The sequence below is a fragment of the Capricornis sumatraensis genome, chromosome 13, assembly GCF_032405125.1.
Source record: "Capricornis sumatraensis isolate serow.1 chromosome 13, serow.2, whole genome shotgun sequence".
In the NCBI taxonomy this organism is placed as follows: Eukaryota; Metazoa; Chordata; class Mammalia; order Artiodactyla; family Bovidae; genus Capricornis; species Capricornis sumatraensis.
Genome location: NC_091081.1, coordinates 57,319,233 through 57,333,339, shown reverse-complemented (window position 1 = coordinate 57,333,339; position 14,107 = coordinate 57,319,233). Strand labels below are relative to the sequence as shown.

The 14,107-nt window shown below is 37.5% G+C and overlaps 1 protein-coding gene across 1 annotated transcript in view; it reads right to left on the bottom strand.

The window, feature by feature from the left end:
• ENPP3 (ectonucleotide pyrophosphatase/phosphodiesterase 3) overlaps positions 1-14,107 on the bottom strand; it is an 81,795-nt gene that overhangs the window by 23,070 nt on the left and 44,618 nt on the right. Inside the window, exons 12-16 of the mRNA XM_068984992.1 lie at positions 10,484-10,592; positions 9,025-9,153; positions 8,618-8,649; positions 7,423-7,550; positions 1,263-1,329 (exon numbers count right to left, since the gene is read on the bottom strand). Coding sequence (XP_068841093.1) covers positions 1,263-1,329; positions 7,423-7,550; positions 8,618-8,649; positions 9,025-9,153; positions 10,484-10,592 — 465 coding nt within the window. The remainder of the gene's footprint in view (positions 1-1,262; positions 1,330-7,422; positions 7,551-8,617; positions 8,650-9,024; positions 9,154-10,483; positions 10,593-14,107) is intronic.

The following is a 14,107-nucleotide window of genomic DNA, read 5'->3' as shown; positions in this document are numbered from 1 at the left end:
TTTCCATAATTTATTTTTTTTGCTGTATGTTTTTTTTATTATTAAAGTATAGTTGTTGTACAATATTATATACATTACAGGTGTACAATGGAGTGATCACAATTTTCAATATTCCATTTATAGTTATCATAAATATTGGCTGCTTTCCAGATTTGAAAATGATTTTTGCATCATTTCTACCTATGATATTGTACTAAGTGCGATCAAGTATAATCTATACTGTGTTTACTTCTAAATCCACCTACTTCCATAGCATCTCCTATGTCAACAGACCAGGAGAATACAAGTAATAGTGGACAATCAATGCCAGCACAGTTCTACAATATCTGGATAATATAAATTAGAAATTCATCACACAAATCATAGGAGAAGGCAATGGCACCCCACTCCAGTACTCCTGCCTGGAAAATCCCATGGACGGAGGAGCCTGGTAGGCTGTAGGTCGGACATGACTGAGCGACTTCACTTTTGACTTTTCACTTTCATGCATTGGAGAAGGAAATGGCAACCCACTCCAGTGTTCTTGCCTGGAGAATCCCAGGGACAGGGGAGCCTGGTGGGCTGCCGTCTATGGGGTTGCACAGAGTCGGACACGACTGAAGTGACTTAGCAGTAGCACACAAATCATATATTCTTTTTATATTCCTTGCATATCATCATTCATATATATTATTACTACATGACAAAAAATGTTGAAATTTCTAAGCATTGAATTTTTGTACAACTTATATTTGCTCACTGATTTCTCAAATACATCTCTCATTTACTTTTAGGATAAAGAGACCTAAACATTTTTATTTATGTTTAGCTGATTTTGTGTGTTAGTCACTCAGTCATGTCCATCTCTTTGCGACCCCGTGGATTGTAGCCTGCCAGGCTCTTCTGTCCATGGGATTCTCCAGGCAAGAATATGCGAGTGGGTTGCCATTTCCTGCTCTAATTAAAGGTAACTTAATTACGTCTAACAGATCTAATTGTTTTAGAATATAAATAACTAGAAGAACAGAATCAAACATGGGTAAGCAATTATTTTCAGGTGACAGGAATACAAATATACACATATCTACCTTCCCAAGATAATCAGCAAAGCATATTGCTTTGTTATGTCAATTCTCTATATCCACCTGTTAGAATGAAAACTTCAAGAGGGCAGAGGTCTTTATCTGTGTTGTTCACAAATGTATTCAAGAGTCCTGAACATTGTCTGCCACAAAGTAGGTGCTCAATAAATATTTGTTTTAAAAAAGGCAATAAGTTGTTACCTCCATGCTCTTAAACTCATTGTCATAACCATGGTTGCCTCCTCCACAGTATGAATAGTCTCTATTCCTATAAAAAAATATTATTACACTGTGATCAGTCTATTTTGATATGAGACCTTATTGCAAACTGAGCTTTCTAGGTTTTGATGTGGTTTCTGCTTTTATATAAGTAAAATTTTCTGTCAACAATAGCATAAATATATTTATTTTCATGCTCAAATTCACAGCCACAGAAGAACAAAGAGAATGGTAGGAGAGAAGGAAGGAGAATTCCAGCATCTATAAATAGAATTCAAAAATGTTTGACTCTTAAACATTAAGAGAAAGATAAACAAAGTAACATATTTTTTAAAAAAATGTCTTCAGGCTTACTTGAATGTTTACACAGCCATGTCTGTGTGATTAAGATTAATTTCATTAATATATTTCTTTAAGCATTTCAGTACTTTAAAAATATATCTTTGGAACTGGGGAAAATATGAATTCCTATTTTATGGCTGGTATGTCTAGGGAAATAATATGATAATATGGATAGAGAAAACTCAGGGTAAGTTAATTATAACATTTGAGCAGGAAAAGCCAGTATATTCTTTAAATTCAGAGTTTATATTTAACTTTTGGGATTTTCTTCCATAGGAGGATGTTCTATTACTTGAAAGACTTTTAAAAATCAATTTATTTGTATTTCGCTTACATTTTCACATTTTAATCTTTGAATTGAGCAATATTAGCAATTTTATATACAGTTTTCATACTTGAAAACTAAATAGTGATAAATGAACCAAAATTATTTAAAGCAGTAAAGGATGAGATGAATGGCATCACTAATTTAACGGACATGAACTTGGGTAAACTCTGGGAGATAGCGAGGGACAGGGAAGCCTGTTGAGCTGCAGTCCAAGGGGTTGCAAAGAGACACAACTTAGCGACTGAACGACAGTTTTATACTGGTTCAAATTAAGTGCGCATGTTGAGTTGCTTTAGTCATGTCTGACTCAGCGACCTTATGGACTGTAGCCTGACTGTAGCTCCTCTCTCCATGAGCTTCTCCAGGCAAGAATCCTGGTGAGGGTTGCCGTGCGCTCCTCCAGGGGATCTTCCTGACCCAGGGGTTGAACCCCGGCCTCATTATGTCTCCTGCACTGGCAGGTGGGTTCTTTACTACTAGCGCCACCTGCAAAGCCCTCAAAGTAGGCCCCCAAGGGAAAATGTCGACTATATCCAAACTTGGGCCTTAAAAGACTTCTCTCATTTGCTTCTCCCTACCCCATGGGCAAATACACACACACACTCACATACACAGTGTTTTGGTTATTTACATTGTAGCCTTAAGAACAGGCTTTAATTTAGTGTCTTAAAAATACTCAACTTTTTAAAAATTCATAACTGATTCTCACTCATCTTAAATAAAAAATAAAAATAAATCTCAACAGTGACCAGGTCACACTCAACTCTACCCAAATGAGGGAAGAAAGGAGAAACTAAATACTACCCAGGATGGAGAAAATAAGAGAAGTCCTATTTTAAATGGGGTTTAAGCTCATTACTGTAAGGTGCCAGCTCATGTCATCTTAATTCTAATAAAATTGTTGGTAGAAGGTAAAACTTGTTTTAAAAAATGTTTTTATCCTTATTGAATAGATATTTGGTTTTCCTAAGATTATTGGAACTATTTGAGGTGAATTCAGTTTTAAATTCTGTGTGGCAAGTTAGAGTATTCATTAATGAAAGAAAGAAAAGGTCTTTTGAACCAAGTCATTGATAAAATTTTCTAAAATTGATCCTTTATTTATTTTTCAGTTTTCAGAAAAAAAAATCTAGTTTTTGTTTGTTTTTATAGTTTCAGCTCCTAATCCAGCTCCATTAGAAAAACATTAGTATTACAAAACTGCATTTGGAAGCAAAAGACAAAAATAGTGTTTGAAAAACTCTATTTTCTATGGTTTTCCAAATGAAAACTTTAGAAATTTGTTCTTCTAATTATTCATGTTCAAGTGTTCCAAACACTAATTTGGCTCTGGAAATTATATATGGAAAAACGGAAGCTGGCACTTGGAAAAGATGAAATGATTTTATCTTTCAAAATTTAGCTCAAATTCCAAGTACTATCTAAAATCTCTTGGAGCAAATTCTCTTTTCTCTTCTCTGTGTTTAATTAATAAAGTCAAAATCAAGGCCCCATTTCTCTGCCACAGCTGGATAATGACAAAGATGGGCGATGAGCAAGACCTCTCCTGATACCCGATTAGTTACCAAGTCCTATCTTTCTCTGCCATATCTGTCACTTTTCCTTCGCTTTTCTCTTCTACTCTCACTGCTCTGTGCTATGATGGATCTGACCTTAACTGGTTATCCTGACTCTGAACTTCAGAATCTTCCATGTAACACACACATACACACACACCCTCAAATGTATTTAACACTATATATCCCTCCTGGAAATGGAAACACGTGTTTTAATGAGTACAAATGTGAGACAGAATAAAATGAGCCAGTAACTTTCTGGAAAATCTAAGTCATGAGTTCACCATACATATTTGCCCAGTAGTGTGCTGACTAGTTTTACCACCCCCCATGGCTCCAAGGTTCCCTTGGGGCCGTCATCATGCTAAAGAATGGGTTATGACCTGTGGTGGCTCAGGTAGTAAAGCATTTGCCTGCAATGCGAGAGACTTTGGTAGGGTCTCTGGGTCAGGAAGATTCTCTGGAGGAGGGAATGGCTACCCACTCTAGTTTTCTTGCCTGGAAAATTCCATGGACAGAGGAGCCTGGTGGGCTACAGTCCATGGAGTCTAAAAGAGTCAGACACGACAGAGCTACTAACACTTTTTCACTTTTCTAACTTGCCTCCGTGCTACTCACTTGACCATCCTCTTCCTTAGGGCAGCTGGAGTGAGCGCTCTGAAATGCAAATCCCAACCTTTTCACCTTGAGCCACCTTCTATCTCTGAGTGCTCTCCTACTTTCTTTACGAAGTCACATTCCTTAGTCGTGACAAATAAGGCCCTTTGTGCAGAGGTCAGCTTTACTCACTAGGCGCTCTAGCAATATGGATCTACTTTCAGCTGATGGAGTCTGATCCTTCTGCCTGGAAACCTGACCCTATCTTTCCACCTTCCTTTGCCCCAGAGTTCCTACTGGCTTAAAAAAATAATAAAGTACTCCACTGCTCTGAGCTGAGCAATCAGAGAAAGAAGCACCTCTGAGAAGTTACAAGCTGCCAGTGCTCAAGGCTTGGCAAGCAGATGAGTGCCTTCCAGCAAGGAAACTAGGTCCATCTCCTCCTGTAAACACAGCCTGTCAAGGCTTGTTGAGCTGAGCAAGGGTTAGATTTCCTCTCTCACTCATCTTCTGGGCTGAGTGTCTCTGTACAGTGCTCAGATTGACAACTGCCTGGGCAGACCTGCTATGTCACAGCATGTAGCCTAACCCATCCTGAGTCTTTAAAACCTAGAGCAGAAGTCAGGCCCTCCAGAAAGTGTTCTCTGACATTCTCTGGCATTTGCACCCACAGTGTGAAATCACTCTTTCTGTTTCCTTGTGCCTTGTCCTTGATCCCACTGCAACAGCTGCTACACCTGATTAGAATTGTTGCCATCCTCTCTGCCTGGGTGGCTATCCTCAGTGGGGACTGTGTCTATCTCCACTGTGAGAAAGGTGCCTGGACTTACTTATGATTTGTCAGTTTCCATTCATCAAATAAAAAGCTATTATTCATGTTATCTAAAAGGGAACTTTAACATTACTTCAACTAGTTTCAAATAACTGGGTTCCTCCAAACTAGTAAAATCTAACACATTTTTAAAAGGGCAAAACAAGGAGGAGAAGGAGGAAAATAGATTATATTAAATGATGAAATTTGCTGTAATTTTCAACAATGGAATCTAATCTACTTATCAAATATTGAACATTACAACTAAAGATGATGTATTTTAACTTAGAAAACAGGTAGCCTGAGCTTCATGTGTTAAGAGCTGGAGATAGAATAACCCCAAGATCTAATCGGGTGAGACTTTCCTGTTGCTCTGGTTAGGGCTGTGGTCAACAATTCCTCTGATGTAAGTTAGTTTGCTTTGTGTTCACTTAGGAAGAGAATAGTAAAACCAGGTTCATGATATGTTGCAGCTGAGAAAATGAAGCCTTGAAATATTAATATGTCCAAGTTCTCACAACTTGAACTTTGGGGCTGCTGATCTGTTTACATCTCACTGCTCGAGAAGGAAATGACAACCCACTCCAGTGTTCTTGCAAGAAAAGTTATGACCAACCTAGATAGCATTATCAAAAGCAGAGACATTACTTTGCTGACTAAGGTCCGTCTAGTCAAGGCTATGGTTTTTCCTGTGGTCATGTATGGATGTGAGAGTTGGACTGTGAAGAAGGCTGAGCACCGAAAAATTGATGCTTTTGAACTGTGGTGTTGGAGAAGACTCTTGAGAGTCCCTTGGACTGCAACGAGATCCAACCAGTCCATTCTGAAGGAGATCAACCCTGGGATTTCTTTGTAAGGAATCATGCTAAAGCTGAAACTCCAGTACTTTGGCCACCTCATGAGAAGAGTTGACTCATTGGAAAAAACTCTGATGCTGGGAGGGATTGGGGGCAGGAGGAGAAGGGGATGACTGAGGATGAGATGGCTGGATGGCATCACGGACTCGATGGACGTGAGTCTGAGTGAACTCCTGGAGATGGTGATGGATGGGGAGGCCTGGCGTGCTGCGATTCATGGGGTCACAAAGAGTCAGACACGACTGAGCGACTGAACTGAACTGAACTGAATAAAGACTGAAACCCAGAGGTATTACTGTGGCTGGACTCTCCTTTCAGAGCCCATAGTCCATGCTGTCAAACCCATGGGCACTTTCTCATGTTGTACTATTAGTCTGCTAATTCATCTCCTTATACCATTTGATCTCATATCCTTGACAGTAAATATCTGGAGAACTCACATTTATATATTACAAACACACACTACTAAAAACTTATAATCTAACAGAAGTAAAGCTTAATCATGTTCATATATTTTAATCTTTTTTTTTAGAGAATGCTGTCCTAAGGCGCAGGACAGCCCACTGAGCCGAAGGGGCTCAAACTTCAAGAAGAAAGGCTAGTGCCATCTAGTGGCACTATGTTAAACTGCACTCTCTCTGGGCGAGTGGTACTCTGCTTGGCTTTCCTGTTACCTCAGAAAATAGACTCTAGTACCTCTTCAGTTCCTCATTCTGTACACATTTATATTAGAGCCCAGCTTCTTCTCTTCCTTCATCTCCTCTTCCTTTTTTAAACATATCTTTCAGCTACTGTGCCTTTATTTTCCTCTGTATTATGTAACATACAAATAAGATAGGCCAGAAAACATAATATGAACCTGATTCCACTTATATCCACTTACACATATGGAAAAAATACTGTAATAAAATACAAAAAATAGGGACTGTGAGACAGGGAATGTAAAAGGGAATGTAAACTACCAGATAGGGTGTATTTATTTGTGTACTGGCTTATTATCAGACTTCTCCACTTGACGAGGAGGGCAGGAATTATCTCTGTAATCCCAAAAGCCTAGAACAAGGTTTGGTACACACAGAGAAAGCACAGATCAAATTTTGCTGAATCAATTAATTAATTTGTTATTTGGGGATGGAATTATGGTTTATATTTTCTGAAAACAGACATATTTTGCAGATGCTCAATGATCAATGTGAATCACAATTGTAACTAGAAAAAAAAAGTTATAACTAATTGGTTAGCTTGGCCTTACAGACATAAGCATGCTCTTTCAGAGAAACCACAAAGATGGCAAAGATCTTAGAGAGCCATCTAATCAGTTACTCATTACCAGCCTGTGAGACAACTAAAATCACTTTTATATCCTGTCTGCCACCAGAGTGGAGACTGAGAACGTGCTGGTACCAATAATCTCTGTAACAATTGATAAATAGTCAGCCTTCTTCCTCATTCTTATCTACATTGTGAATGCTAAGGCTGGCAACCTAGTAACAGTCATTTCATATACAGAAGTGCTAGATAACATATAAAAGATAAAGAAATTGTCATGCTCAGGAAGATTCATGTGATCATAATAACAGGATAAGGTCAAGGAAATTTATTATGAAAGATGATTGTTAAAAGTATTACGAGAAACATTAGACACACAAACCTCACAGCTAGCCACTGTCGATCCACCAAAAGATTGACTTTGTCAATTCTGACATGTTTGGCAAAATGTAGGCGTTTTGGCAAATCAGGACTCAAATAGGGCTTGAAATGCTGATCAGGTTTTCGGCACTGAAAAAGAGGTAAATTATTTCTTCCTGACATCTATAAAATGGGCAAACTCTGCACAAATGTAATGGATTTCCAAAGCCTGTGTTATCAAATCCCTCTGCACCTCTGGGATTATTAGGCATTTGCCCTTCCTCAACTCACCAACAGGACTTCTTAAGGGGAAACAACGTGTGGATTTAGAGTCTGTATATTAAAAATTCACTATACCGCCCCTCCATCAGCATGGGTACACTACATGTAAACCCTCACTAGCAGGGGTAAGATGACCCCTCATGCTTGTTCAAGATCAGGATACTAGGTGTAAGAGAAAAAAGGAGTGATTAACATGAAGGCATTTCTGCCTAAAGCAGTCATTCCTACTTCAAATTTGCAGTGTGTCCCAGGTTATAGTAACTATTCTTTCCCTAGTGTTTCTTTATCTTCAGTCACTCACATTTTATTCTGCTTTTACTATAATTGCATATTACCTATATGTAAATAAATCTAGCCCCACCCTAAGCAATGGTTAACCTATGAATCCGTATAAATAGAGATATATTTGCAAATATACTTTAAGCACAGAATTATTAAAACCACTACACACTCTCCAGAAGTGGTGAATTTCACCTTGAAAAATCTCAATTGCTTTGAGCTATCTAGATTTACCCTGCTTTTACAACCTGAGATGCAAGAGCCAATTAAAAGCAGTTTCAATTATACTTAAAGAAATGACTGCTCTTAACTGTATAGAAAGATCTATAAAATCCATGATTTGCTATTTCTTGATATTAAATCAAGATGTTGCCCAAAACTCACTAGCCTAGAACCTTTGAATGAAACATTAGCCCACTCAATTTAGAAGTCAGTGAAACTGGTACCAAGACAAATTTCCTACGGTGGTGTCAATTTCAAAATAAAAACAGCTAAAATAAAAGCAACTGACAGGAATACAAAAAATTGTTGACTGAGGTTTAAGAAATAAATTATAAATGGTTTGGACTGGATAATACAGAATACAATTTTCTTGAAACCCAGATTAAAGACATTATATTAATCTAGATATATGTATTAGGAGACAGTATACTTACACTGAGGTTCCTAACAATTTCTTCAGAATTAACTGTTTGAAAAGAAAAACAAGTCATATTACAATTGAAACTTCACAACTGTAAAATTTAAATAATTCAGGTGATTTGACATAGCTTATTAATAACTATGATCTGGTACAATTAAATAAAAAGTATTTTAAGCAAAGAATTATTTTAGTATTTAAGAATGGAGTGGAATATATTTTAACCTAACAATGTTAGATATTACCATAGACTTTATCAACAGAGTGTACTTAAACATGGGAGTTTCTTATTTACTTCTGTGTGGTCTTCCCAAGAAGTCAGAAGAGGGGGCCTGGTAATACCTGAATTCTCAGAATTAGGGGCCTATATTATTTGCTTTTAGTTTTACCATTATTTTTCTATTTGGGCATCTTCATACTCACAGGTAAAAAAATCATCAGGTATGTTACGAGTCCTGATGCGGGGGGCAGGTCCTTCAAACATGTAGAAGTTAATACTGGAAAAATAATCAGTCATATATTCCAGTTTGTCACAGTAGGTCTGATCCATTCCTGAATTTTAAAAAAAAATGTCCACTGAATGTTTAAGATGGTAACAATTGGTTGTCTCTGATCAGGTCGAACAGCAGATATTTTATGTTACATATATCACACCAAGTTTTTGAGAAGCTTTACAGTTTACCCAATTACTTCATTCTAAATGGCAGGCTTTGAAAGTCTTGTTAGTAGAAGAGAGGAATCAGGTTTATAAGAAAGAATGGATAAGAATTATAAACAGATCATCTGTTCAATGTAGATCAGTTAATTTTGAAAAAGAATGTTCTCTATAGAGAGCTAATCTGTAAAATTTGATTTGTACATAAGGCAAGATGAAATACTTTCAAATCCCAAAGATAGCATGCATTTTTATAAAACAATAAAATAAGTAGGAGAACAAAGTTTAAAGAATATTTATTTTTCATAAGGGTCTTATTTAAATTTATATGAGCAGCGTATGTTCCTAAAAAGATTTGGTAGCTAACTCTATTTTTTATTTGAAGATTTTTCAGACTCAGTCCAAACTTTTCTTTGTATTATTTTTATTTACTTCATTATTTTTATGTTTTATAATTTCTTTTAACAAGATATGTATTAAAACATTTCCCTTAACTTTAGAACAATTAGAAACTCTTTAATTACTATGTTTCACATCATCTTGATGTCCTAAGATATATACAGAAGTTCTACAGACATGCTCCTTTTCATCTTCTTGTCCCTCTAGGCCACCCCATCTAGAAAAGGTCCACCTCTCCTTTATGTACTTCCTCACACACTGCATCGAGGAAACTGCTCGGCATTGAGTTAGCACTTTAGAAATATCTGTTGAATGAATGAGTACTTTAAAAATGAGGTTGCAGAGGGCGTGGCAGCATCTCACTTCCTTAAACATACAAGTTAACTGAAATGGAGAGCTAACCTCAAGTAGAGAAATGTGGAGTGCTAGGACTTTAGAGAAGTCTATTCACATGATTTAGAAAAATACGCAGAACATTGTAAAGTTAGTCAACACAGTCAATTGAAGGCAATCTAAATGAAAGAATCATTTACTGGAAAAAAGGGCACTTTTTGTGATTGAATAACAGCCCAACTGTATCCCTGGATAGTTCTAACTCCATTTTTACAGAAAATGAAATGTATGGATCAATTTTTCAGAATGACTGTTGGAATAATTAAACTTAAAGTACAAATTTTGGTCCTCTAGTCATCACAGCCTATCATTCTTAATGCATTCAAGAGCTTTTAGGTCTAGAAATACAGACTCTAAAATTCCTTATTATATTTGTGTGCTCCCCGAAGGGATAAGACAGAATCAGTGATAAAAAATGATTTTAAAAAAGCATACCATGGTCAGCCAAAAGGATTATATTGACACAATTGACTAAGTTTCTCTGCTTTAGGCCTTCCATTAACAATCCAAAAGTATTATCTACCGACTGTAAGGCTTGAATTACCTAAGGACAAAAAATTGGAGTTAAGATCATCTTAAGTTAAGGCTTAATTACTTAAGTTATTACCTAACAGAGTAAGAATTAAATACATTTCCTTCTCCAAAATTGTTGGATTTTGAATAGGATATCAGAGCCCAGCAACCATGCTACATGTACAAAAGACCAATTCCTTATATTCTTATAGACAAAAAAATATTAAAGCATTTTCCATAAGACAGAAGACTGGTCAATAAATATCTGAGAAAAAGTGTTCAACATCAACAAACATTATTCAACTGCAAATACTTTCCTGATAGTGTCCAATGCTGGGTAGAAGGGTCCGTAGACACTTCCGTAGGAGCCCAAATGGCTACACACGTTCTAGAAGACTGTATGACAATGTGTAGCCAGGGAGTTAGAGAGGGGTGTAAGCTGTAACCTAATAATACTGTTCCTGGGTGTTTATCTGAAGTAAACAGAGTGCAAACGGAGATTTACATGCAAGACCAGTCATCACATTATTTATTTACAATTTAAATACAAGAAAAAAATTATGCCACATCCTTCAGTGGGCATGCTCAATAGCCACTAAAATATATACATATAAATTTTAAAAATACCATAGGAAAACAATCACAATACAATGGTACATAGAAAATGTTAAAATCAAACTGTATACACACTCATACATATTGCATAATGCAATTTTGTTTTCAAACATGTTTAGCATTTCATAGTAAAAGCACACGAACAGAAAACCAAGGTAAAATATATCAAGGTACTGTTAACAGTGGTTGTCTCTGAATAGTGAATTGGAGTTCATTTTTATTTTGTTTGTATTCTTTCATGATTTTAGATTTTTCTATACTTTATCAATATAGTACATTGAATTGACTTAAGATTTAAGTGAATAAATTTGTAACTAGCATGACTTCATTATTTTTTTTCAGTAAATAGAATGTATAATAGCAATGGATTGGAAAACTGATTGCTTTTTATTTTTGAGAAAGAATTTTACAAGCCAATTACTATTAGTGTACTATCTAATGAAATCTAATTCTCTCAGTAAATATTCATGGATGGTGCTATTGGAATTTCCAGTTATAGAGACCAGGAAACTTGAGGTTTAACTTAAAGATCTAGAACAAGGTAATGTTTCTCCATCTGTTTTGCCTCTTCTTAAATTTCACGTGAGGCTTAGTCTTAATCCTTCTGTTCTCCTGCTTCACTCTTTCTTTCTTTAGGACATCTCCACTTCCATGACTGTCTATAAAAATACTGCCAAGCAGTCTGATCTTCATCTCCTTTGAGCTCTAAATCCACATTCAGTTGCCTTCTGGACGTCTCCATTTAGACATTGCAGGCATCCCAGTTACAAAATAATGTCCTCTAAGAAGATCCCTTTCAGTGGCCTTATTGGAATGAACCTGCCTGCTTATGTTAAAAATCTGAAACTCTCCTACCCCATCACCTGTCTCACACAAAGTCATATTAAGTCTATCTCTTAATCTCAAACACATCTTCTATCCACAATGGCTGTCACTATCATAGTCCAAGTCACTACCATCTCTTTCCTGAAATGTTGCAAAGTCTAACTCATCTCTCCCTACTTTCCCTTGGTTCCTCTAACCCATTCCTCTTACACAGTAAAAGTGGTATTAAAATTCACATAGATCTGATCAGGTCCTTCCCTGATTAAAATGCCTCAATATTTTCATTGCACACTTTATGGCCTAGAAGAACTTGCAAGATTTGGTGCCTGCCTCCTGTTACAGGTTTTCCCTTAGCCCCCTCCCCTAGTTCATAGTGCTCAGACATTAGTGAGAGATGGTTCTCCTTCGGTGATCCACATGGCACCTGGCATAGAGCAGTACACAGTAGGAAGTAGCTGCTATTATTATTTTTACCATCATCATATTGTCTATGTGTCTAGCCACCTATCCATTTGTCTGTCCATCCATTGCTCATTTTATGTGTTCTTCTAACGTGCTCAGCTCCTCCCTTAATCAGGCCATTTGTAAACTTTTTTTCCCTTTTGTTATTCAGAGAACTTTCTAACCAGCCTTAACCCAGACTACGTTAACCCCTCAAGATCTCTCAGGAAATCCTGATCTGTTCCTTTGAAGCACTTGTCCAAATTATACTCAAAATTTATTTGGATACTGAACTAGAGCACTGTAAGGAAGAAAAAGATATGGTGCCTAATGTCAGCCGTAGGGATCAGACAAATGCAGATTAGAGCTGTTGTTTAGTCGCTAAGTCTTTCTGACTCTTTGTGACCCCATGGACTGTAGCCCACCAGGCTTCTCAGTCCATGGAATTTTCCAGGAAAGAATACTGGAATGGGTTGCCATTCCCTACTCCAGGGGATCTTCCTGACTCAGGGATAGAACCCGGGTCTCTTGCGTTGTCAGGTGGGTTCTTTACCACTGAGCCACCTTGGAAGCCTCAGATTCGTGTATTCCCTCTCAAATAAAATCAAACATGGATAACAATTAAAATGGAAAAGAAGAAATGGTGAATATGTTTTAGATAGTTACTAAGCCTCTTAGAGAGCACAAACAGAACCTTGTGCTCACCAGGACCCAGGAGAAAGGAGCAGTGACCCCACAAGAGACTGACTCAGACTTGCCCATGAGTGTCCAGGAGACTCCAGCAGAGGTGTGGGTCAGTGGTGGCCCGAAGCAGGGTTGGAGGCACTGAGTGTAGCAGTGCCTGCATGGGACCTTTTGAAGGAGGTCACCATTATCTTCATTACCTCCACCATAGTTTGGCCCCAGGTAAATAAGAGGGAGGGGAAACAGCCCCATCCATCAACAGAAAATTTGATTAAAGATTTACTGAGTATGGCCCTGCACATCAGAACAACAACAAATTTCCCCTTCAATCAGTCTCTCCCATCAGGAAGCTTCCATAAGCCTCTTTCCTTCTCCATCAGAAGGCAGACAGACTGAAAACCACAATCACAGAAAACTAACCTATCTGATCACATGGACCACAGCTTTGTCTAACTCAATGAAACTAGGAGTCATGCCGTGTAGGGTCACCCAAGACAAATGGGTTATGATGGAGTGTTCTGACAAAACGTGGTCCACTGGAGAAAGGAATGGCAAACCACTTCAGAATTCTTGTCTTGTGAACCCCATGAACAGTATGAAAAGGCAAAAAGATAGGACACTGAAAGATGAACTCCCCAGGTCGGTAGGTGCCCAATATGCTACTGGAGATCAGTGGAGAAATAACTCCAGAAAGAATGAAGAGACAGAGCCAAAGCAAAAGCAACACCCAGTAGTGGATGTGACTGTCGATGGAAGTAAAGTCTGATGCTGTGAAGAGCAATATTTCATAGACACCTGGAATGTTAGGTCCATGAATCAAGGCAAACTGGAAGTGGTCAAATAGGAGATGACAAGAGTAACATCAATATTTTAGGAATCAGTGAACTAAAATGGACTGGAATGGGTGAATTTAACTCAGATGACCATTATATCTACTACTGTGGGCAAGAATCCCTTAGAAGAAATAGAGTAGCCATCATA